Source organism: Rhinoderma darwinii, chromosome 3 (genome assembly GCF_050947455.1).
Source record: "Rhinoderma darwinii isolate aRhiDar2 chromosome 3, aRhiDar2.hap1, whole genome shotgun sequence".
Taxonomy (NCBI): Eukaryota; Metazoa; Chordata; class Amphibia; order Anura; family Rhinodermatidae; genus Rhinoderma; species Rhinoderma darwinii.
In genome coordinates this window covers 148,341,277-148,363,376 of record NC_134689.1, presented here as the reverse complement: position 1 = coordinate 148,363,376, position 22,100 = coordinate 148,341,277, and the positions used below count along the sequence as shown (strand labels likewise).

At 42.7% G+C, this 22,100-nt stretch overlaps 1 protein-coding gene across 1 annotated transcript in view; it reads left to right on the top strand.

Annotated features, from left to right (window-relative positions):
- Nucleotides 1-18,571, top strand: part of FGD6 (FYVE, RhoGEF and PH domain containing 6) — an 82,510-nt gene extending 63,939 nt beyond the window's left edge. Inside the window, exons 16-21 of the mRNA XM_075860107.1 lie at nucleotides 218-361; nucleotides 5,495-5,597; nucleotides 10,288-10,412; nucleotides 11,430-11,558; nucleotides 14,752-14,900; nucleotides 18,244-18,571. Of these exons, the coding sequence (XP_075716222.1) occupies nucleotides 218-361; nucleotides 5,495-5,597; nucleotides 10,288-10,412; nucleotides 11,430-11,558; nucleotides 14,752-14,900; nucleotides 18,244-18,280 (687 nt within the window). The 3' untranslated portion in view covers nucleotides 18,281-18,571. The remainder of the gene's footprint in view (nucleotides 1-217; nucleotides 362-5,494; nucleotides 5,598-10,287; nucleotides 10,413-11,429; nucleotides 11,559-14,751; nucleotides 14,901-18,243) is intronic.
- The last annotated feature ends 3,529 nt before the right edge of the window (nucleotides 18,572-22,100 follow it).

Genomic DNA, 22,100 nt, shown 5'->3' with positions numbered 1-22,100 from the left:
TCTTTAATGTACACAGTAGCTCCACAGACAAATCAGCAAGGACATTAGTGTGGTGATTGAGATCTTTGGTTGAAAACACAACTTTATTACATAATCCACATATACAGAGAGCTCATTTTAATTGATCTCTGTAGAACATAAAATGCACTAAATAAAACAAAACTCTCAAATATATAATTACTTACCCAACAAAAAATTCTGTATATCCCCTTTTCAGACTGATCCCGAAGAGGAAGGAGACAATACTCTTGGTTCAAAGGCACCAATCTGGATCCCTGATGGTAGAGCCACCATGTGCATGATCTGCACTAGTGAATTTACTCTGACCTGGAGAAGACATCACTGCAGAGCTTGTGGAAAGGTTTGTCCTTGTTGGGCTAACATGCTGAATTTTGTACACTAAGGCGGGATTCACACGACCGGGTCCCGTCCGAGCCCGAGTGTCGGCCGGTAAAATCGGCCATTTTGCCCGGCCGGTTTACATAAAGTTTTGCATCCGTTCTGGGCCGGGCAGATCTGGACAGTGACATCAGCGGCAACTCCTGAAGGGGAATCCCCATGTGTTCGGGGATTCCGCTTCAGGAGTTTCCCCTGATGTCACTGCCCAGATATGGACAGAGACATCAAGCGCTCTGTCCAGGAGCGGAATCCCCGAAAACACGGGGATTCCGCTCCTTCAAGGAGCTAAAGTGCGACTAGCACATAGCAGAGCGGGGAGATACCTCCCTGCTCTGCTATAGTTGCGTCGCTACAGTAGTAGCAGCAGCAGCAGCTGCTAGCGGCGCCATCGGAGGTGTCGCCGGGCCAGGGTGCTTTAAAACAAGCAGGGGAAGGGAGCCAGCGCAGCGCTCCCTTCCACCTGCTGTACACCCCTGCCCTGCCACACAGTGTACAGCCATTCGTCCGAATGGCATCAACTCCTCCTCCTCACATGCACTCTGCGTTGTGAGGAGGAGGAAATAGAGCGCAAGCGCCGGAAAACCCAGCCATCACTCGGGACACATTCCGGTGATGGCCGTGTATTACCCGGCCCCATAGACTTCTATGGGGGCCGGGTAGCCGGCCGAAAATAGAGCATGTCCTATTTTTTGACGGCTGGTTTTCCCGGCCGTCAAAAAATCGGTCGTGTGAATAGCCCCATTAGGGGTCTATTATTCCTAATGCAGCCGGGTGCCGGCCGATTTATGAACGGCCGGCACCCGGCCGGGAAACCCTGTCATGTGAATGAGGCCTAAGAAGTTAATTCCACTGCATAGGATATTGATGAGATATCTGTATATAGATTATTCTGCAGTATGGACATTGACCGCAACCCTGCATTCTGAATTGCACAAACAGTCTTAAAGGGAATGTGTCGCTAGAAAAAAATATATATTTTTTTTAGTTAAGCGGTTAGTCAATAAATGATTACACATTGTTCTAATTTTGTTATTTTTTCTCACAAGTCAGGAAATATTATAAATTAGATTCTAATTTATAACATTTCCCTGTGCTGGTCACTAGAGGGAGCAATTCCCAAAATTGCAGCATTGCAATGTGGTAAAGCAACCTCATTGCTTTATGCTGCAAATTTGGTGTAGACACACACGCTCTAGTGTGCTCGCACAATGCACCCTCCTTTATCCTGGCTAGTGCCAGGATAAAGGCCGGGGTTGAATGTTCAAACCTCCTACACTGTGTGCTGCCAGTTTTTGAGCGATTGCACAGTGTAGGAGGATTAGATACAGTGTAATCGCACAGTATAACACACACAAACATAACTTACCTGCTCCTGCCGCCGCCGCTGCCTCCGCTCCGTCAGCTCCCTCCGCTCCCAGTCCTTGCTTCTGAACATATGGACGGAAGCCGCGACCGGAAGTAGTCATTTTACTCTCCGGCCGCAGCTTCCGGTCCACATGAAAATGGCGCCGAATGTCGCTCGGCCGAAGACCTTCCTTTTGGATTCTGTGGGAACGGCGCATGCGCCGTTCCCACACAGATGGCGTACGCTATAGTGAATGGAACAGCTCCCGTTAGCATTCACTATGGGGATGTATGTGTCGTTAATCGACACATACAGAGATGGAAAAAAAAATAGCAGCCTCCATAGAGAAGTAAAAGAAAGTAAAACACAAATACAATTTTTTTAATAACATGCTAAAAGCAAAAACCTATAACAGCCAAGCCTCTTGCTCTTGGCCAATCAGTCAGAAAGGCACCTTCATTTGCATACAACGTGAACACTCACAGCTCTATTTTTTATTTTTTTTGCTCCCTGTCCACATTCGCATATCTAGGGTTCCTCCAGTGAGGATGGAGACTAGAAGAGGCTGTCCTGTCTGAGTTGCGACGGTGCCAGAGGTTATTGGTAGCTGGAGAGAGAGCAAATAGAACATTACGATGTCAGTCCCCCATGAGAATGGGCACGACTTTGGTTTCTTAGACTATAAGCATTCAATGATTTCACTACTAATCTTTAAAGGGGTTGTCTGGGCATGGGGCAGTTTTTCGTACTGATGACCTATCCACAGGACAGGTCATCGATATATGATCGGTGGGGGTTCGACACCCGGACCCCGCACCGATTAGCTGTTCCGGCTGCCTACAGGCACCGGATATTATTCAGTGGTCGGTGTTGGAAGCAGATGGCTCTGGTCATAGCGGCCGTGCTGCAGGAGCTCTGCTCCTATTTAAAGCGGCTCTGTAGCCAGTTTAATAATTCCCTATCTCCTAACTAATCTAATAGGCGCTTTGCTGCTGATAACTACAGTGTGATATTTTTTTTTTTCAAAAACATTTATTTGCAAAGTTATGAGCTTTTTTTTAAAGGGAAGGAGGGAAGGTGTCATAAATGTTTTTTTTTTTTTTAATCATATTGCTTTTAATATGATATTAACATAAATTTTATTTATTTGTGTTCTCGTATTCTACTTTTTACTTTTACTTCTTTATGAGGGCTGCCATTTTGTTTTAATCTCTGTATGTGTCGATTAAGGATGGAATACGGCACATACAACCCCATAGAGAATGCGAACGGGAGCCGTTCCATTCTCTGCAGCGTAAGCCGTCTGTGTGGGAATGGCGCATGCGCCGCTCCCACACAGACCAAAACGAAGCTCGTTCGCAGAGCAATATCTGGCGCCATTTTCTTGTGGACCGGAAGCCGCTGCCAGACAGTAAGATGACTACTTCCAGCCGCGGCTTCTGGCCATATGTTCAAGGAAGCGAAGGCGCAAGGAATAGGAGCGGAGGCGGCGGCAGGAGAAGGTAATTTATGTTCGTGTATGTGATGTGTGTATTATGTTCATGTATGTTCGTCTTATACTGTCGTCTGAGCACTGTATCTAATCCTCCTACACTGTGCAGTCGCTCAGAAAATGGCGGCACACAGTGTAAAGAAAAAGTTTAAATAAAAAAAAGAAAATGGCGGCACACAGTGTAGGAGGTTTGAAGATTCAAACCCCTCCTTCTCCTGGCACTAGCCAGAATAAGGGAGGGGAGAGTGTGTCTACCCCAAATTTGCAGCATAAAGCAATGAGGTTGCTTTACCACATTGACCATGCTGCAATTTTGGGAACTGCTCCCTCTAGTGCTCAGCACATGGAAATGTTATCAATTAGAATCTAATTTATAATATTTCCTGACTTGTGAAAAAATTAAAACAACGTGTAATCACTTAAATAATAATTGTTTAACTAAAAATAGCCAAATAGGAAGTGACTTTTTCTTTTCACTCTGGGTGGTGTAATGTTTTCTGTATGATTCTGTCCAATCAGTATACAGCTTCTCCCCCTTCCCTGCCCAGCAACTCAGTGTGATCACATAATATACAGCTTCCATTCCCGACTGTTTTCAACTGGCGATGCCTACGGTTGTTTCACAGCTAGAGCTGCGATCCTGTTGTCCTATGAAAGATTAGAATCTCCTCTTTCATATGCCTCTGTTCTAGGTGATCCACAGCCCGAGATATGGCTGTTTGAATAGATCCCCCTTCCCTCCAGCCTCAGTCTCTCACACTGTGTGAAGCATCTTCATGCTGATAGGACAGCGTCAAAGACTGTGAGGTAGCTCCACCTCAGGAGAATCGCTGGTGTTAACACCCATTTGTCAAGTATAGGCTCATTTGCATACTTCTAAAACAGCTCATAACTTTTAAAATAATAAATGTTTTGGGACACAATTTTCACCAGCATTATCAGTGTGACAGTGCCTATTAGATTAGCTAGGAGATAGGGCATTACTAAACTAGTGACAGATCCTCTTTAAGGAGGCTCTGTCACCACATTATAAGTTCCCTATCTCCTATATAATGTGATCGGCGCTGTAATGTAGGTGACAGCAGTGGTTTTTATTTAGAAAAGCGATCTATTTTAAACCACTTTATGAGTGATTTTTAGCTTTATGCTAATGAGTTTCTTAATGCCCAAGTGGGCGTGTTTTTACTTTAGACCAAGAGGGCGTTATACAGAGGAGTGTATGACGCTGACCAATCAGTGACCAATCAGCGTCATACACTTCTCTCCATTCATTTACACTGCACTAGCGATATAGTTATATCGCTATGTGCAGGCACATAAACACACATTGGTCTGTACAACGCCCACTTGGTCTAAAGTAAAAACACGCCCACTTGGGCATTAAGAAACTCATTAGCATAAAGCTAAAAATCGCTAATAAAGTGGTAAAAATAGATTGTTTTTCTAAATAAAAAGCATTACTGTCACCTACATTATAGCGCCGATCTCCTTATGTAGGAGACTGGGCACTTATAATGTGGTGACAGAGCCTCTTTAAGTGAAAAGGAGCCGAGCTGCAGTAACCCAGCATGGCTGTTATACAGTGTACGGAGGTCATCCGTATGAAAAACGCGCCCCATGCCTGGACAACCCCTTTAATTTTAAATGACAAAATGCCTTGTATTTTAACATATATCTCCTTAAGTGTAATTCTCCTTTTAAAATATGTAATATTTGTAATGGGTTACAACTCTTCTCTTTCTGCTCCATATCGTGGAAACTTTTGCCTATTATTTATTTATGTTGCTTATATAGCACCAACATACTCCGCAGCGCTGTACACAAATTGGCATTACTCACATCAGTCCTGTCCCCTATGGGGTTCACAATCTAATTTTCCTATCTGAAACACACACGCTAGGCGGAATTTCATAGGAAGCCAATTTAACCTATCCCTTTGTTTTTGGAGTATAGTGGGTATCCCAGAGGAAATTAAAAACAAGAAAATATATATATACGGTAAATAATTATATATATGCACTTTGCAGCATATGTCTATTACAAAAATGCAGTTTTAGTGTCCCATGGACCCATCCTTATTACTTGATGTAACATGGATGATTCTCGCTTATGTCATTTCCACTCACAAATCTAACTAGCCGCTCCGTGGAACCTTATTATGAGGTGCTGTATATCTGATCAGGATCATTAATCTAATACACTGTATCCAAAGTACTCCAGCTGGTTAAAGTATCACGTTATATATTTGATTTTTTTAGATTGTGTGTCAGGCCTGCTCAACAAACAGGTACAGCCTGGAATATCTGAAGAATCATTTAGCACGTGTGTGCGATCACTGCTTTCAAGAACTCCAGAAACAAGGTATTGTAGCCCAGAAGTCATTACTTATTGCCGTCTTCCTTATGTTTTTATGTTACTCTTGGCTTCATAGATAAAATAAACTAAATGTAGCTGCTGAGATGCATCAGTGATTTAAATTCTCAATCTAGATCGTAAGCCTTGCAATTCAATGAAATCCATTATTGAATATTAGCATTATCCACAAGTATTTGGGTATTATAAAGACTTGGATATCCAGCAGTACAACCAGCAATGGAGACGGAACAGTATCCCAACTTAATGGGGTGTGCACGCAGGTAAGTATCCCCGGTCCAAAAGAGATCACCAATCCATATATGGGTATTATCAAGTCCACTTGTCTCAATATGTGTAAACGGCGGGCTTTTCCTGGGCATTCTCACTAATCTTTACTTAAACGGTGTATAGCCAACTTTAGTCAACTTAAACTACTGCTACAAATATTCCAGTATTCCATTATACCAAAATGTATTTTGCGATAACCCTAATGGCATCTGCAATAAGCTATATAAACTGAAAAACAAACCGCTTCTAGAATGCTCTAAATTAAGAGTCTACATGACAAGAGGTTGCTAAGTAGCTTTATTAGACTTAGAAAGCACTAACCACGGAAAAGGATGTGTCCAAAAAACCAGAGCTGGACAAAACATCAGTTGGCTTCTCAACCCTACCATATGGCGTCCGTCCAGGCCTAGCAATGGCATGTGCACGGAAGGCTACAAGCATCAGCAGGACAATACTGTAAAGCACAGTGTTAAATTCAAGCTACAAGTTGTAAGTACACAAGTCAGACAGACATCAGTTGCAGTGCAGATATAATTTAATGGAATGCATGAACGGCTCAAGCCCATCCGTTTTTGTTCAGAGAGTGAACGTCAATATGCCCTGATTGGGCATATGGACATTGGTTGTCTTAATGACAAAAACCCTCTAATCCCCAACCGCTAAATCCGGATAGGTCATCAGTACATGATCTGTGGGGGGCCAACACCCGAACTCCGCACAGATCAGCTGGTTTTAATTTTGGTTCCACCTGACCAGCTTAATAAAAGCCATAACTTTTTTAATTTTTCTGTCGACATAGGCGTATGAGGGCTTTTTTTTTTCTGTAGTTTTTAATGGCACTATTTAATGTACCATATAATATACTGGGAAACACTTTAAAAATTATTTTGTGGGGGGAAAAAAACAGCAAATCCTCCATTGTTTATTTGGGCTTCACATATTATATTCACTTACACAGTTTTGTTTTTCTTTTACAAAATTACAATTTGTTAAAAAAAAATAGTTTTGTGTCCGCATATTCTGAGACCCAATAAATGTCTTTATTTTTTGTTAATAAAGCTGTGGGTGCTTAATATTTGCGGGGCAAATTAGTTTTTATTAATACCATTTTGAGGTACATCACTATTTATTTTTTTATTTTTTTTGGGGGGGGGGGGGAGGCAAGGTGACCAAAATAAGGCCTAAATTCTGGTTTTCTGAACGGACTTTCCCTCATCGCTTGTCACCTAGCAGGTGGAGAGGTAGCTAGTAATCCCACTATATAGGTAAGGTGACACCTGAAGGAGAGTATGAAAACACTGCCCTTCTGGAGGCTCTATAGGGGGAATTCCTTCATAGGGCAATGACATCCTATCTAAGGGAGTATGCAGATTTACACCTTCTATGAGACCGTTCTGTGAGCACTGTGCCGTTTTGTGACACCTATGCCACTCGTCCCATCAGCGCTGCAGACCAGGTCCTTGCATCGTTGCTAGCCTGCAATCTTTGGCTACACGTGCCATGCCCCTGGTGGTCACATGATCCTATTGACTGGCCGACATCAGTTAATTAAATACATGGGGAGTCTTTTTTTTTTTTTTTTTTTTGAGGAGGTGGGTTTAGAAGCAGGGCGGCTGTTTCCAAAGCGTAGGCTCCTGAATCTCCTCCTCCAGAAGCCATTTTCTTCAGCCTCTCCAGTCTTCTACCAAATGGCTACAGCATCATTGGTCTGGTAGGCCACCCTCCGGGTTGAATTATCTGGGGTTTTTTTTCTAGGCGTTATTTTTATTTATTTTTTATAGCTGCAGCTTCCTTAGGGGTTCACTCTTCCCTCTGACACTGTTGCTTATTGGTTACTTGTCTGTTTTCCTGTTCTTTTATCTCTTGTGACATGTCACAAGGATCCCACCAGGCAGCCGACACTGATGGGCATGGCTACATAATATGCCTGCGGCGAGTGCAATAGGTTTACATGCGGTCATTTTACCCTACAGTGTCTACAATCCCCCCCAAGTTGCTCCAATCCTACAGGAAGTGGCACCCCCGGAATGTGCAAAGTCCTTTGCTCTGGCCTTAGGGGACATTTTCAGACTCTCCCAAATCATGGTTGAGTCTTTAGAGCGCTTGCCTTCCCAGATAGTGGCCAAACTCAATGTCCCTCCTTCCCCTCCCTTGAATAATACAGTCTGCAAAGATCCCATAAGAGCCGCGGAAGTGCCAGGGACAAGCGCCGCTCCTCATTCGGCTCTCTCCAAGTGTCCCCTATTAAGGTCATTAAAAGAGCAGCTGCTTCCAATCAGAAGCTGTCTCTTTCCTCCAGTGTATCCTCCTGTTCCTATTCAGAGCCAGAACAGGACCCACAATTGACAGCTGCTAGGCAGGCGTTGATGCGGGCTGTCAGGAATACCATTCATGTAAAGCAAGAGGCACCTTTACCGCGCCAATAGCGCCAAAGGCTTTGCTTTCCAAACCATAGTGAGTTTGAAATTTTATGCAAAGAATGGAAACATTGTGACAGACAACTGTCTAAATTAAAACGCATTACTACTCCAGTTTCCTTTCCAGGATGATTTGAAAATTATCTGTTTTTCTTTCTGTGAATCCGCCTATCTCACGGCTGTCAAAGAGCACTGCTATCCCACTATCCGATGCGGCATCACACAGAGACCCTCTTGACAAGAAGTTGGATTCCCAAACCAAGTTTGCATTTATGGTCGCAAGTTCTGCTCTGCGCCCAGCTTTTCTCTCCGCTTGGGTGAGTAATGCTTGCCCGGTTTCAAGGAAACCGCTCCACCACGGTATCCGAGAAGGACCCCTGCAGCAGGATATGGCTGAACTCTCTTCTCAGGTGATCCACCCTTCAAAGTTCTTATTTGAGGCTTCCCTCAGGACAGCCTGTTTCAATGCCCATGTATGTTCATTTAATTACCATTCGGTGCTCTATTAGGCCTAAACCTTGGGTCGCTCAGGCATCCAATAAAGCCCTTTGTTGGCAGCAAACATTTTGGAAAACATCTGGACGAAATTTCTGAGGCTACTGGCAGTAAGAGTTCTCTTCTGCCACAGAACCGTCTGTGCTGTACGCAACTGTTTTTGGTTTTCAGAGGTTTCGGTTCTTTCCTAAATCCCCCTCCCAAAGGTCATTCTCTTCTCAGAGACCAGACAAGAGGACTAGCAATCCCAGCCGCTCATCTTTCAAGCCCAGAAGCCCTCCTCTGCCAAGACCTCTTCAGACTGAAAGTGTCTTCCCACTTCTGTCTGCTCTCTGAGTGAGACGACGACTTTCCTTTCAGGAGATATGGCTCGCTCATGTGGACAATGCCTAGATTCAGGAGGTGGCGTCGATCGCTTACAAGATAATGTTTCTGCTTTTTTTTCCAGGCTGTTCGTATCCCTTATCCTACAGAAAGATATCTTCCCAGTTCCTCAGTCGGAAAGCTTTCAGGGGGTCTAGTTAAAGCTCTACACAGTCCCCATAAAAAACGAATACGTCCGTTCATTTCTGGAGTTGAAGAAGTTGAACCACTTAGTTCACATTCAGAAGTTTTGCATGGAATCCTTTAGGTTGGTGTTTGCATCGTGACGTTCGGGATGCATACCTTCATGTTTCTATCGCAAGTACCCGCCAACGCTTCCTCAGTTTCGTGAAAGGTTCTCAACGTTTCCAGTTTGTTGCCCTCCACTCTCTGCTCCATGGGTCTTCACCAAGGTACTGGCGACTCTTATGGCTCTTCACCTCGCCATAGCAGCCTGACACTGCTGAGTATCTAGATCAGGCGCAAGACGGGTGCCAGAGCAGCAGGGAAGTAGGCATCCGTTGCCTAGAAACCATACAGCTGTCGGCGGAAGCCGCAGCCATTCACCAGAAAGCATTGTTAGAAATGGCCAAGGTGAGTATCAAATACTTTAGTTGTTTGTGCACTCTAATATCAAGCGTATGTATATATTTAAATGGGAACTACACAGAGACCTATTAAAAATTTGGATCGGTGGGGGTCCGAGCACTGAGACCCCCACCGTTGCTAAAACGAAGGTGCAGAAGCACTCAGCTGAGCGCTTTGCTCCTTTTGGCTGTGATCAGCGCTCATATCCAGGCTGAAGACCGCTCACATAGAACGTCTATGTGAGACGCCTTCAGCCTGACAGGGAGCGATGATCACAGCTGAAGGTGCAAAGTGCTCAGCTGAGTGCTTCTGCACCTTCGTTTTAGCAACGGTGGGGGTCTCAGGACCCGGACCTCCACCGATTCAAACTTTTGATATGTCTCTATGACATATCAAAAGTTTGAAAGTGTAGTTACTCTTTAAGTACAAAATTCTGTGTTTCTTCATGTAATAAAATATCTTTAGGGTCTATTCACACATTGCTGTAATATCCGCGATTTTTGTAAAATCAGGAGTTTTTTTTAAAGAACTTTTTTCCTACATAGATAGCCAATGCACAGCCAAGACCGGTTCTCCTGCAAACCAGAAGTCCCCTTCTAGTGCTCTTTCATCAGTGCTCCATAGTATTCCATCTGGGAGGAAGCATAAGAAAATCCCTGCAGCTCTTAAAGTAAGTTTGTTTATACTTTGGAAATTGTAGATCATTTTGTAGAGATCTGTTTTCACTTGGACATCAGCTTTTTTTTTTGTTGATCAGTAAATATGTCAATCTTCTAAGGGTACGAATCTAGTTTGCCAGGAAAACTGCATAAACTGCAAATATAATTTTATAAAAACGGTTGCCTCCTCTTGGCAACTCCTTTCCATATGCCGTTTTAAGCCATGTGGTTATTAATTTGGATGGCCAGCATTAATGATACATTCCCCCTGTAGTGGCTGTGGAAATGAGCAGCCAAAGGCAACTTCACCTAGCAAAATTAGCTGTTTGCTGGGGGTCTTGGGAGCTGGATAGATGAGACAACCCCAAAAGGGAGACTTTTCTACCAGCCCATTAGCAGGCTATAGGTTATTTCACAAGTTTGTAGCTTGCATTCAATTTGCAAACTCTAGACACTCCTAAAAAGAGATTTCGTTTATAACTGAATTTTAGGGAAAATGCAGGGAATTGGAACATTTTCTCTGCTTCCCTGAGGCCAGAAGCAATACGTCCATTTCTAACAATATTAGAGAATAGCTCTATGCAACATCCAAATTTTATGCACCGTAATGTTTTTTGGGGGGATTATGACGCGTTTTTTAGCAAGAAAAATAAATCTCGCCCAATAGTGTGTGCTAAGGTAGAGAATAAAATATGAACTCCCTTCGTTTACCCCAGACTATCAAGTAAGGGGGCACTACCGGAGACCACCAGGAGAGGTTTGAATAGTATGAAATATTTCTCTTTCTTCTGTTGTCTAAACCTGTGCGTCCTATAGTCCGGTGCGTGTTCTATTCCGAAGAATGCGTAACTTTATAATCCCAGTAATCGTACTTAAAAGAAAGGTTGTAGTGAAAATCAGACGTTTGTGTGCCTCTTTAGATTTAACATGGTATGCAGACACTAAAACTGGAATGTTAACTAGACAATTTTACACTAACTATTCCATATACTGAGCCTAACTTCTGATTTTGGTATATTTAAACCCAGGTGTCGGCCAGCACAGAAGATTCCACAATGAGTGGTTACTTACATAGATCAAAGGGCAGTAAAAAACCTTGGAAACAAATGTGGTTTGTGATGAAGAACAAAGTCTTATACACATACGCTGCTAGCGAGGTAAGATGCTGTTTCTCTTCATGTATCCTTTAAGAAAGCCTATATGTATATATAAAGTATGTGACTGTATATGCAGACTAGGATCTACAGTATGTAATATGTCATAAAGGGAAAACTTGTAATTGTATTATTTAGACCTGAAGACACCTCTTCCATCTGTATCCATGTGGCTGCCTTTCCAAATCATTTGGTGCGTCCCTATACTAGAGTACCTCATCTACCAAATATTTGCTCTTTTCTGTTGTTCTGCGTGTTTACAGTTGCAATCAAATTAATTCTACCCCCATTGCAAATTAGGTTTATTGCGGTTTGCAAAAAATCAAACACGGGCAATTTAAATAGCTCACCACAACTAATATAACATAAAAGTGGTTTCTCCAAATTCAACACAAAATGACACTTTTAATGACAACTGCAGTTCCAGAATTATTCAACCCCTTCATGACAAGAGTCTTTAGTACTAAGTAGAGCACTGTTTTGCTTCTATGACCTGCTGCAAACGTGATGCATGGCCAGACACCAGCTTCTGGTAGTGTTTGAGGAATCTTGGCCCATTCCTAACATGCAATTAGATATGAGCCAAGATTCCTCAGGAACACTGCCAGGAGCTGGTGTCTGGCCATGCATCACGTTTTCTGCAGGTCATAACAGCAAAACAGTGCTCTACTTCGTACTAAAGACTCTTGTCACGAAGGGGTTGAATAATTCTGGAACTGCAGTTGTCATTAAGTGGCATTTGTGTTAAATTTGGAGAAACCACTTACGTTCGTTGTGGTGAGCTATTTAAATAGTTCTTATTTCCAGTTCACTAATATTCTTGGGTTTGCGTGCTGCCACTGCCTCCTTGAAATCCCACCAAAGATGGTCAGGCGACAGATGGCCACTTCAAAATCTTCCAAGACTTCTTTTGAAACAAAGTCTTCACAAAAGGCATAATGTTTTCTCCTAGGATTTCCTGAAACTTGATTGAATCCATCTTGCCCCCCACATGCTGCAGGTTTCCGGTGCCAGAAGCAAAGCAGCCCCAGAGCATCACTGAGCCGCCACCGTGCTTTACTGTAGGAAGGGTGTTCTTTTCAGCGTATATGCTTCATTCTACTTGCTCCAGACATACCACTGATCCATAGGTCCAAAAATTTCCAGTTTTGTTTTATTGCTGCACAGAACAGAATCCTAAAACTTCTGTAGCTTAGGCCTCGTGCACACGAACGTATTTTTTTCCTCCCGTAAACACTGGCGTAAATACGGGTCCTTGGTCACACGTATTCGACCAGTATTTAGGGACCCGTGCCCGTAAATACGGGTCCGGTGTCACCAGTATTCCACCCGTATTTACGGGCACGTTTTCACTGCAAAATTGCACTGCAGTAATCGGCAGCCCCTTCTCTCTATCAGTGCAGGATAGAGAGAAGGGACAGCCCTTTCCGTAATAAAAGTAAAAGAAATTCATACTTACTCGGCCGTTGTCTTGGTGACGCGTCCCTCTCTTGACATCCAGTCCGACCTCCCTGGATGACGCGGCAGTCCATGTGACCACTGCAGCCTGTGATTGGCTGCAGCCGTCACATGGGCTGAAACGTCATCCCGGGAGGCCGGACTGGAGGAAGAAGCAGGGAGTTCTGGGTAAGTATGAACGTCTTCTTTTTTTTTTTTTTTTTTTTTTTACAGGTTGATCTATATTGTGATCGGAAGTCACTGTCCAGGGTGCTGAAAGAGTTACTGACGATCATTTAACTCTTTCAGCACCCCGGACAGTGACTATCCCCTGATGTCGCCTAGCAACGCTCCCGTAATTACGGGTGCACACACGTAGTCACCCGTAATTACGGGAGCCCCATAGACTTCTATGGGCCTGCCCGTGCCGTAATTACGGCCTGAAATAGGACATGTTCTATATTTTTCAATGGCACGGGCACCTTCCCGTAAGCATACGGGGAGGTACCCGTGGCCAATAGAAGTCTATGGGCCCGTAATTACGGGGCGTAATTACGGACCGTGATTACGGGCGTTTTTACTTTCGTGTGCATGGGGCCTTATTTATATGGTTTTGAGCATATTGGAGTCAACACTTCTTGTGCTTTTTGGTCAGCAGTGGTGTAGGTCTTGGAGTTCGGTAATAGAGACCTTCAACGTTTAGTATGCGCCTTACTGTGCGAACTGAAACCTCCGCGCCTGCTGCCACCAAATTTTGCTACAGGTCTTTAGCAGTCACTCAAGAGTTTTTGACCACCTGCCTCCATAGGAATCTGGTAGCAGCCGTGGTTCGCTTCCTCTTTCTGCCACTTCTAGGTAGAATAGCCAGGGTTCCTATAAGTTTGAAACTGTCTCTATAGGAACATTCAATGATTTTGCTATCTTTTTGTATCCTTGCAGTGATCTCTTCTCTTTTAGCTTTTTGGACCGCTCTCTTGACTTGCCATATTTCTAACATGCAATCAAACGTCACAGTCAACAAACCCCTAGCTAGTCCAGGTATTTGATGTGTTTTATCGGACGCACAACTGATGCAACTAATAAAGTCCTTAATAAGTTGAATTAGGTTCGCTTGAGTCAACACCTGCTTTGAAAATGTGTGCTCTTAGGCTGGGTTCACATGGTGCATTTTTTAGTATGCGTTTGTTTTAGTTTATGACCTACCATTGAAAGACATGGGAGTTATCTACCAAAACAAAAACCACATGCTGAAAACACACCATGTGAACCCAGCCTTATGAGGTATTCTATTCAAGGGTTGAATAATTCTGCGGCTGCAGTAGTCATTAGGTGTCATTTTATGTTGAATTTGGAGAAACCGCTTGTTATATTAGTTGTTTTGAGCTATTTAAATTGTTCTTGTTTGATCGTTTTTTTGCCAACAGCTGAAAGTTTGTCAATTTTGCTAATAAAACCTAATTTGCAATGAGGGTTGAATAATTTTGATTCCAATTGAATTTTGATGGCAGTATTTATTAACTGGTCTAATAACTGGATTTATGTTTTATTTATATTTTACCAATATATGTATAATGCTGCATTTTTAAAGAGGATTTCCATCCAAAACCTGAAGAAAATCTCTATCTTAGAAGGATCTGGTAATTGACTTTGTTTTGTGCCACATAAAATGAATCCTTTTAATAACAATCGGAAGCATTGTGGACAGGAAAATGTTTGGATTCTTCTATGTTCCTAAATGGAAATGCCTGTATAATTCTAGGACATTGCAGCCTTGGAGAGCCAACCCCTTCTAGGATTCACAGTTCAAGTAGTAAAGGAAGATGGTTATGAAAACAAAGTAATTCATCTACTGCACAAAAACACGTTATTTTATGCTTTCAGAGCTGATGATGTGCACACTACTGAAAGGTATGTTCCGTAACCCCACCAATGTTCATCCATTGGGCTCAAAGCGCACGTTGCATTTTTATGTCGTTTTTGCATTCATGTTTAAACCAAACCGGCAAAGGATTAAAAGAAGAGATTTATAAATCGTTCAATTATACTTTTCCTTCTATAGGCTGCACTCCAGCTTTCACCTGATCTATGACTAGGGGCCCATTTTGTCATTTAGATGCCAGTTTACATTGCCAGGTCAATATTTATTTTTTTTGGTCTGAAATGTTCGCTTGCATGTGCTGCTTTAGAGAAAACATGTAAAAACGCTCAGATCAGTCTTGTTCTAGCAATATTTCTGTGCGTTTTTAAGATTAACACTTTAGCTTGTTCTAAATTGGCAACATTTAAAAAGTACAAAATGGGAATTACACTATATGGACAAAAGTATTGGAACATCAACACATTACACCTACAGGAGATTTTATGACATTCCATTCTAGATCCATAGGCAATAATATGAAGTGCCCCCCCCCCCCCTTTGCAGCTAAAACAGCTTCCACTCTTCTGGGAGGGCTTTCTACAAGATTTTGCTGTGTGTCTGTAGGAATTTTTGCCCATTCATCCAAAAGAGCATTTGTGAAGTCAGACACTGATGTTAGACGAGAGGGTGTGCCTCGCAATCTCCGTTCTAGTTCATCCTAAACGTGTTTGATGGCCTGAGGTCAGGGCTCTGTGCGGGCCAGTCATGTTCTTCCATGCCAAATTCACCCAACCAACCATGTCTTTATGGACCTTGCTGTGTGCACTGGGACTCAATCATCCTAGAACAGAAAAGGGCCTTCCCCAAACTGTTCCCATAAAGTTTGAAACATACAAATGTCCAAAATGTCTTGGTATGCTGAAGTATTAAGATTTCCTTTCACTTGAACTAAGGGGCCTAGGCCAACCCCTGAAAAACAACCCCATAGCATTATCCCTCCCCCACCAAACGGTACAGTTGGCACAATGCAGTCAGATAATTTGGCATTCACCAAACCCAGACTCGTCCATCAGACTGCCAGATAGAAAAGCGTGATTCATCACTCCACATAACAGGTTTCCACTGCTTCAGATTCCATCTGACGCTTGGCATTGTTCTTGGTGATGTAAGGCTTGCATGCCGTGAAGCTCCCAACGTAGAGGAGGTTTGGGACTCTTCAGTTATTCAGTCAGCAGAGTATTGGCGACTTTTACGCACTATGTACCCAACACTCATTAATGCACGTGGGGAGTGAAGGCAAGCCCGTCTGGTCCGATTCCACAGAATAGCTACTTTAGCACAAATTGCTGAAAAAGTTAATGTTGGCTATGATAGAAAGGTGTCCAAATACACAGTGCAAATATTGTTCAAGAATGGTTTGAGGAACATAAACAGTTCAAGGTGTTGACATGGCCTGCAAATTTCCCAAATATCAATCCGATCAAGCATCCGTGGGATATGCTGGAAAAACAAGTCTGATCTTTGAAGGCCCTAACCTCGCAACTCACAGGACTTTAAGATCTGTTGCTAATGTCTTGATGCCAAATACCACAGGACACCTTCAGAGGTCTTGTGGAGTGCATGCCTCAATGGGTCAGAGCTGTTTTGGAGTTATGAGGGGGACATACCCAATATTAGACAAATGGTTTTGTTTGTTATGGCTAAATGGTGTGTGTGTGTATATATATATATATGAGTAATGAGCGTGATCTGTGGCTGGATTGACATTTCAAGATAATGAAGGTAAGCGATACAGGCGATAGAGGGGTCAATGTAAGGATAGTTGACAAGTAAAGCAGGATGGCTTTTTACCACACACAGGGTTTACTAATATTCTTCCTGAATGGTACAGGTGAATGGAAATATAAAAGCTCCATGCAGGATAGGGTCCAATTCTAATCTCCCAGGATGGTATCCAGTCACGTACTTGGCACTTAATATACAGCTGATGCACAGAGCCGCTGTAATATGGCCATGTGCATGAGCATACATGGTGTAACACTTCAGGTTCACCTCATCTGTGAAATCTTGTTTAACCCCTTCCCTCCACAGCCATTTTTCGCATTTACCTCCCCACCATCCAAAAGCCATAACTTTATTTTTCCGTCGATATAGCCATATGAGGGCTTGTTTTTTGGGGGACAAGTTGTAGTTTTTCACGCTATTGTTTATTGTACCATATAATGTAATGGGAAACTGGAAAGAAAATTATTTGTGGGGTGGAATGGGAAAAAAACCTGATTCCTCCCTTGTTTTTTGGGTTTTGTTTTTACGGCTTGCACTGTTAAAACGCCATGTTAACTTAATGCTGCGGGTCAATAAGATTCAGCGTTACCAAATTTTTATCGTTTTATTTGTTTTACCACTTTTACAAGGAAAAAAATAATTGTTAAAAATAAAATTTGTTTTGTGTTGCCAAATTCTAGGAGCCATAACTTTTTTAATTATTCTGTCAATTTGAGGTTTGTGAGGGCTTGTTTCTTGCGGGACGAGCTGTAGTTTTTATTGGCGGCGTTTGGACATCAGAGGGGGTCACCCTCTATTTCTAACGGCTTAGATGTATTGATCGCGGTATCTTATGGGTAAACAGGCGGGATCTCACTCTTTGTAGTGAAGTGTCGGCTGTTTCATACAGCCGACACACTCAACTTATGGAGCGGGCTCAGCCTGGCCTCTGACGTATATAAATGGCACATGTCGGAAAGGGGTTAAAATAAAATTTCCATACTTGATAGATAAATAGATTCACCCCTTTACACTCCAGATAGATTAACATTTTTCTGCCTGTCAAAACAATGTCTTAGAAAGTTCCCAACCCTTGATGGTTTTTAAGGTTATCTTTACATTTTTATTTATTTGTAAAAAATTTTTGCAAATCCACACCATTCATGTAACAGCCACAGTTATAAAAATTGTGGCATAACCGTGCCGGTTTTTGCAAGAATGGTGCGGGTTTTTTATGCGATCATGAAAATTGCGACAAGAATGCCCCCTGTAAATACACCTTAAAGAGACTGGATCCATGGCCTTGAAAAGAGGCAAAACAGCTGTGCCCAAGGTCATGGATGGTGTCAAATGAATAACACACCTGGCCCCTGCATTTTTTTCATGCACAATTGTTTACATACCACATCATTCTTCTGAATCTACAAATAGGTACAGAATGAATACACAAACTAAATGAGCAATGGGAATATAAGTGTAACTAGCAGGAAATGGTGTGAAGAGAGCCTAAAAATGTTGTGGTCATGAGTTAGTGAACAAACATGTTGACTTCTTGCTGCAAATGGGAAAAAAAATGTACATTATAAAGTGCAATGTGACCTTTTTCTGTTTTTGTTTTTTTTTCTCTAGGTGGATTGAAGCATTTCAAGAGGAAACTGTATTGTAATATTAAAGTGCCTTCTTGTGACATGAACACTAGTCAGCCATGATGCTTTGGATCATTTTCTGTTTTAGCAATTCTTCATCCTTGAGCGTGTGCAGTGTTTTACATTTTTGTATATTAGTTTGTTAAACCTAGTGTACATATTATTTATTAAATAACAGATTTTGAGTCCAGCAACAGTTTACCAGTAGATTGGGTACACCTGAAACTGCCATTATTTGTACATATACAGTAACATTTATTTGACATGTTTTTATACATACTATGTTTTATATAAATGTTTGAAGAACTTAAGTGTACTATTGTCTGTGTGCACTGAGGGGATCAAACGCTGTGGTGCTGTACCTGGTTTTTACATAAATTATCTCAAGTTAGATGAAAATGTACCGTGCTGGCCTTTCTGGTGAAAAGTGAACAAATATGCTGTTTTATGCACAATAAAAGTATGTTAAAGGGGTTTTCGAGTCCCTAAAAATTGATGGCCTACCCTCAGGATAGGCCATTAATAGCTGATCACTCTGGGTCCGACTGCCACCTATCAGCTGTTTTGAAGGGATACAGCACTTGTACGAGCGCTGCTTCCCCTATATTCTGGTCACTTCTCGGAACTGTGAATCGTCAACGCAGCAGTAGTGGCGGTTCACAATATTGTAGCCCTCTCCCATTCACTTCAGTGGGAGAAGGCTCTAATACTGTGAACCGTCGCTACTGCTTTATTGGTGATTCACAATACGAGCCGTGACCGGAATGATGGGGAAGCAGCGCTTGTACGGCCCCTTCAAAACAGCTGAGCGGCGGGGGTCCCAGCAGTCGGAGCCCGAGTGATCAGCTAATGATTGGATTTCCTGAGGATAGGCCGTCAATTTTTACTGGCTGGAAAACTGTCGGGGTCCTAATCCCGTCACCGATGCCGATCAGCTGTTTAGTAGGGGCCGCAGCGCTTGTGAAGCTTCGCCTTTATTTCCTTTACTGCTCACACAGTGAATGGCCAACACACTTGTAGTGGCGGTTCAGTTTTACAGCCTTCTCCCATTGAAGTGAATGGGAGAAGGCTGTAATGCTTGTACAAGTGCAGCGGCCCCTTCTAAACAGCTGCTCGGCATTCAGATATTGACCATCAATTTCTTAGATCAGGACAATCCCTTTAACACGGTGCGGACATATCGTGTTTTTTACAACACCATGTGAAAAGGACACTCCGGCCCAAACTAAAGGTTCCCATGTGAACCATTATGGTATCCCATGTGTCAGTCTCTCAACTGTTATTTTTCTTGCTGCTTCGGTCGCTATATATCAGACTGGGATGGTTGCTTAGCAGCAGTGTGAATCAGGCTCGGTAACCCGCTTTCTCCACTTGAGTCTATGGAGATCTATGTGTCACCTATCACAGGCTTCAGCAGTTCCCGTACCACACTAGTCTTCCACGGGGGGACAGAAATGTCTATCACCAGCTACCACTGATACTTAGACAGGTTCCTGTCACACAGGTATAATGTAGAAGAATATAGTTCAGCCTCCCTGTCTGTATACTTATGGTTTCCGTGTCAGTGTCCCGCAGCATGCAGAAATGGTATTGTCTTTAGCTGGTCATGTGATGCTGTGCTGAAGCATGATGGGATTGAGCGCAAAGCAGAGAGGAAGAGAAAGCTGGGGAAATCTAATAATCAAGATGGGTGCGTGAAATCACGGACAGCGTACGGACGTCTTATGTGTGCTGTCCGTGATTCACGCACCAGTTGCTAAAGAAGTGTAGAGAAAAAAGAAATAAACAAATGTGCAACACATACTGATGCCACGCAGAACTGCAACGCAGAACAAACGCGGTTTTTGTGGACGCAAAATTGACACGTTTTGTGTGAATCTAGCCTAAGGCCAGCATTCTGTAGCTGCTCCCAGTATGTTACAACCTGTGATCACTTAGAGTGCTGAGATCCATTTTGTAGTAGTATAGTACCATGCTGCACTATAATATCCAGTTAAGAAAAAAGGAAATCTATTTGATAAAAAAAAGGTTACACAATTGGATGAAGAAAAGTGTCTTGGTGGCTAGCACTACCTCTATTCATCTAAAGATGTATTCAGATGGCCCTATTTTCGACCCTTGTTAGAGTCCGTACAATTCTCATAAGATGAAAACAAAACAAACGTTTTTATTGTTTTTGCTACTTTCTTATGCTGGGTTTTGCTCTAATTTTTCCCAAGAAATATATTTACCTAAAATGCACCACAAATATTCCCTTTATGTTCAACTTCTGTTTTCATCTGCATATTCCATGATTCCATATTTGTAGTAGTGCAAACAGCAATTATCCATGGCGAGCAGATTTTGCTACTGAAATTTTAGAAAACGAAGTCTGTGTAAACAAGCTTCAGCTCAAAGAAATACTAAACATCATAGCGTAATAGACTATGCTTTTCCATCCTGCGGAATTCTGCAAAAAAGCATACACCACACTATATTTTTAACGCGGAAGTCTGTGCGTGACTTACGCCACTGTTTGGCACACGTCAAAGGTATACATACGTTCAACGTACACATCGTGGGCTATATATGACGTTAAACGAATACCATACTAGTCTATAGGTGACCGATAACTAACACTGGCATCCATCACCCATAGACTCTAATGGTATTTGTTTAACGAATACTTCATGAACCGGGTCATTGGAGTTAATGACGTAAACATTTAAAGTATACCATTTAACTCTATGGTGACAGATGCCACTGTTAAGGCATCAGTTACAGCCTACATTAAACGTAGACCAAAAATGTGATGTGCACGGGGCCAAAGTATGGCCTTTTTCTGTGATTTTAAATTTAATCCCATTTACTGTTTGGCTAATAGGAGCGATTTATTTTTTTTGGTGCCGTTTTGGCTATTGAAAACACGGGACCTATAGCTGTAATATGCTCTCCCACATAAAGCAGCATATTCAGCTGACAGAACTTTAATACTGAAAACATTTATAAGGAATTCTTATATTATTTTCAAGGAGATCAGCCATTTGCCCCTTTTCCTCACAATCCTTTGTCTGGCTGTAAGACAATTGGCTGCAGCAGGAGCCTACTCCCTCTGCAGTAGAGCACACAGATCATAAAGCCCCATCCCCTCATCATTCAAAAACATGGAACAGATCAGCACGAAATTAGTTAGTGGCAGTAGAAAGGGGTCCAAGAAAAGGCCAAGCCAAATTGGGTGATGATGCGAAGGTGTCGGTCTCAGAAATGGCAGCCCTAGTGGATACTGATCTCCCAAACAGTCCGGGGAGTGGTAATGCTGGTAGAGCAAGACAATAAGTCGTTGTAGGGGATTCTATAATCCTGAAGACTGATAGAATAATTTGTAGCCAAGACCACCTCAACCGCATGGTTTGCTGTCTGCCTGATGCCCGGGTTCGGCATGTGGTGGAACGGGTGGATAAATTACTGGGAAGGGATGGTAATGATCCAGATGTTGTGGTCCACGTGGGAATCAACAACAGAATACATGGTAGGTGGAGGAGCCTTCAGAATAATTTTAAAGAACTAGGCTACAAGCTGAAGAGAAGGAGCTCCAAAGTTGTATTCCTAAGAATACTGCCTGTGCCATGCGCATCACAGGAAGAACAGCGCAGGGACTTAAATGCATGGTTTAAGTCTTGGTGTAAGGGAGAAAATTTTGGGTTCTAGAGGACTGGGCTGACTTTCGATTGGGGTGCGAACTGTATTCTGCAGAAGGGGGTCCGCTGTGCTGGGGGAGAGAATTCTAGCAGGGGTGGTGGATTATTGAAACTAGGGCTGAGAAAGCAGGTGTAGAAAAAAAAGGGGTAGTTAGGTTCGAGA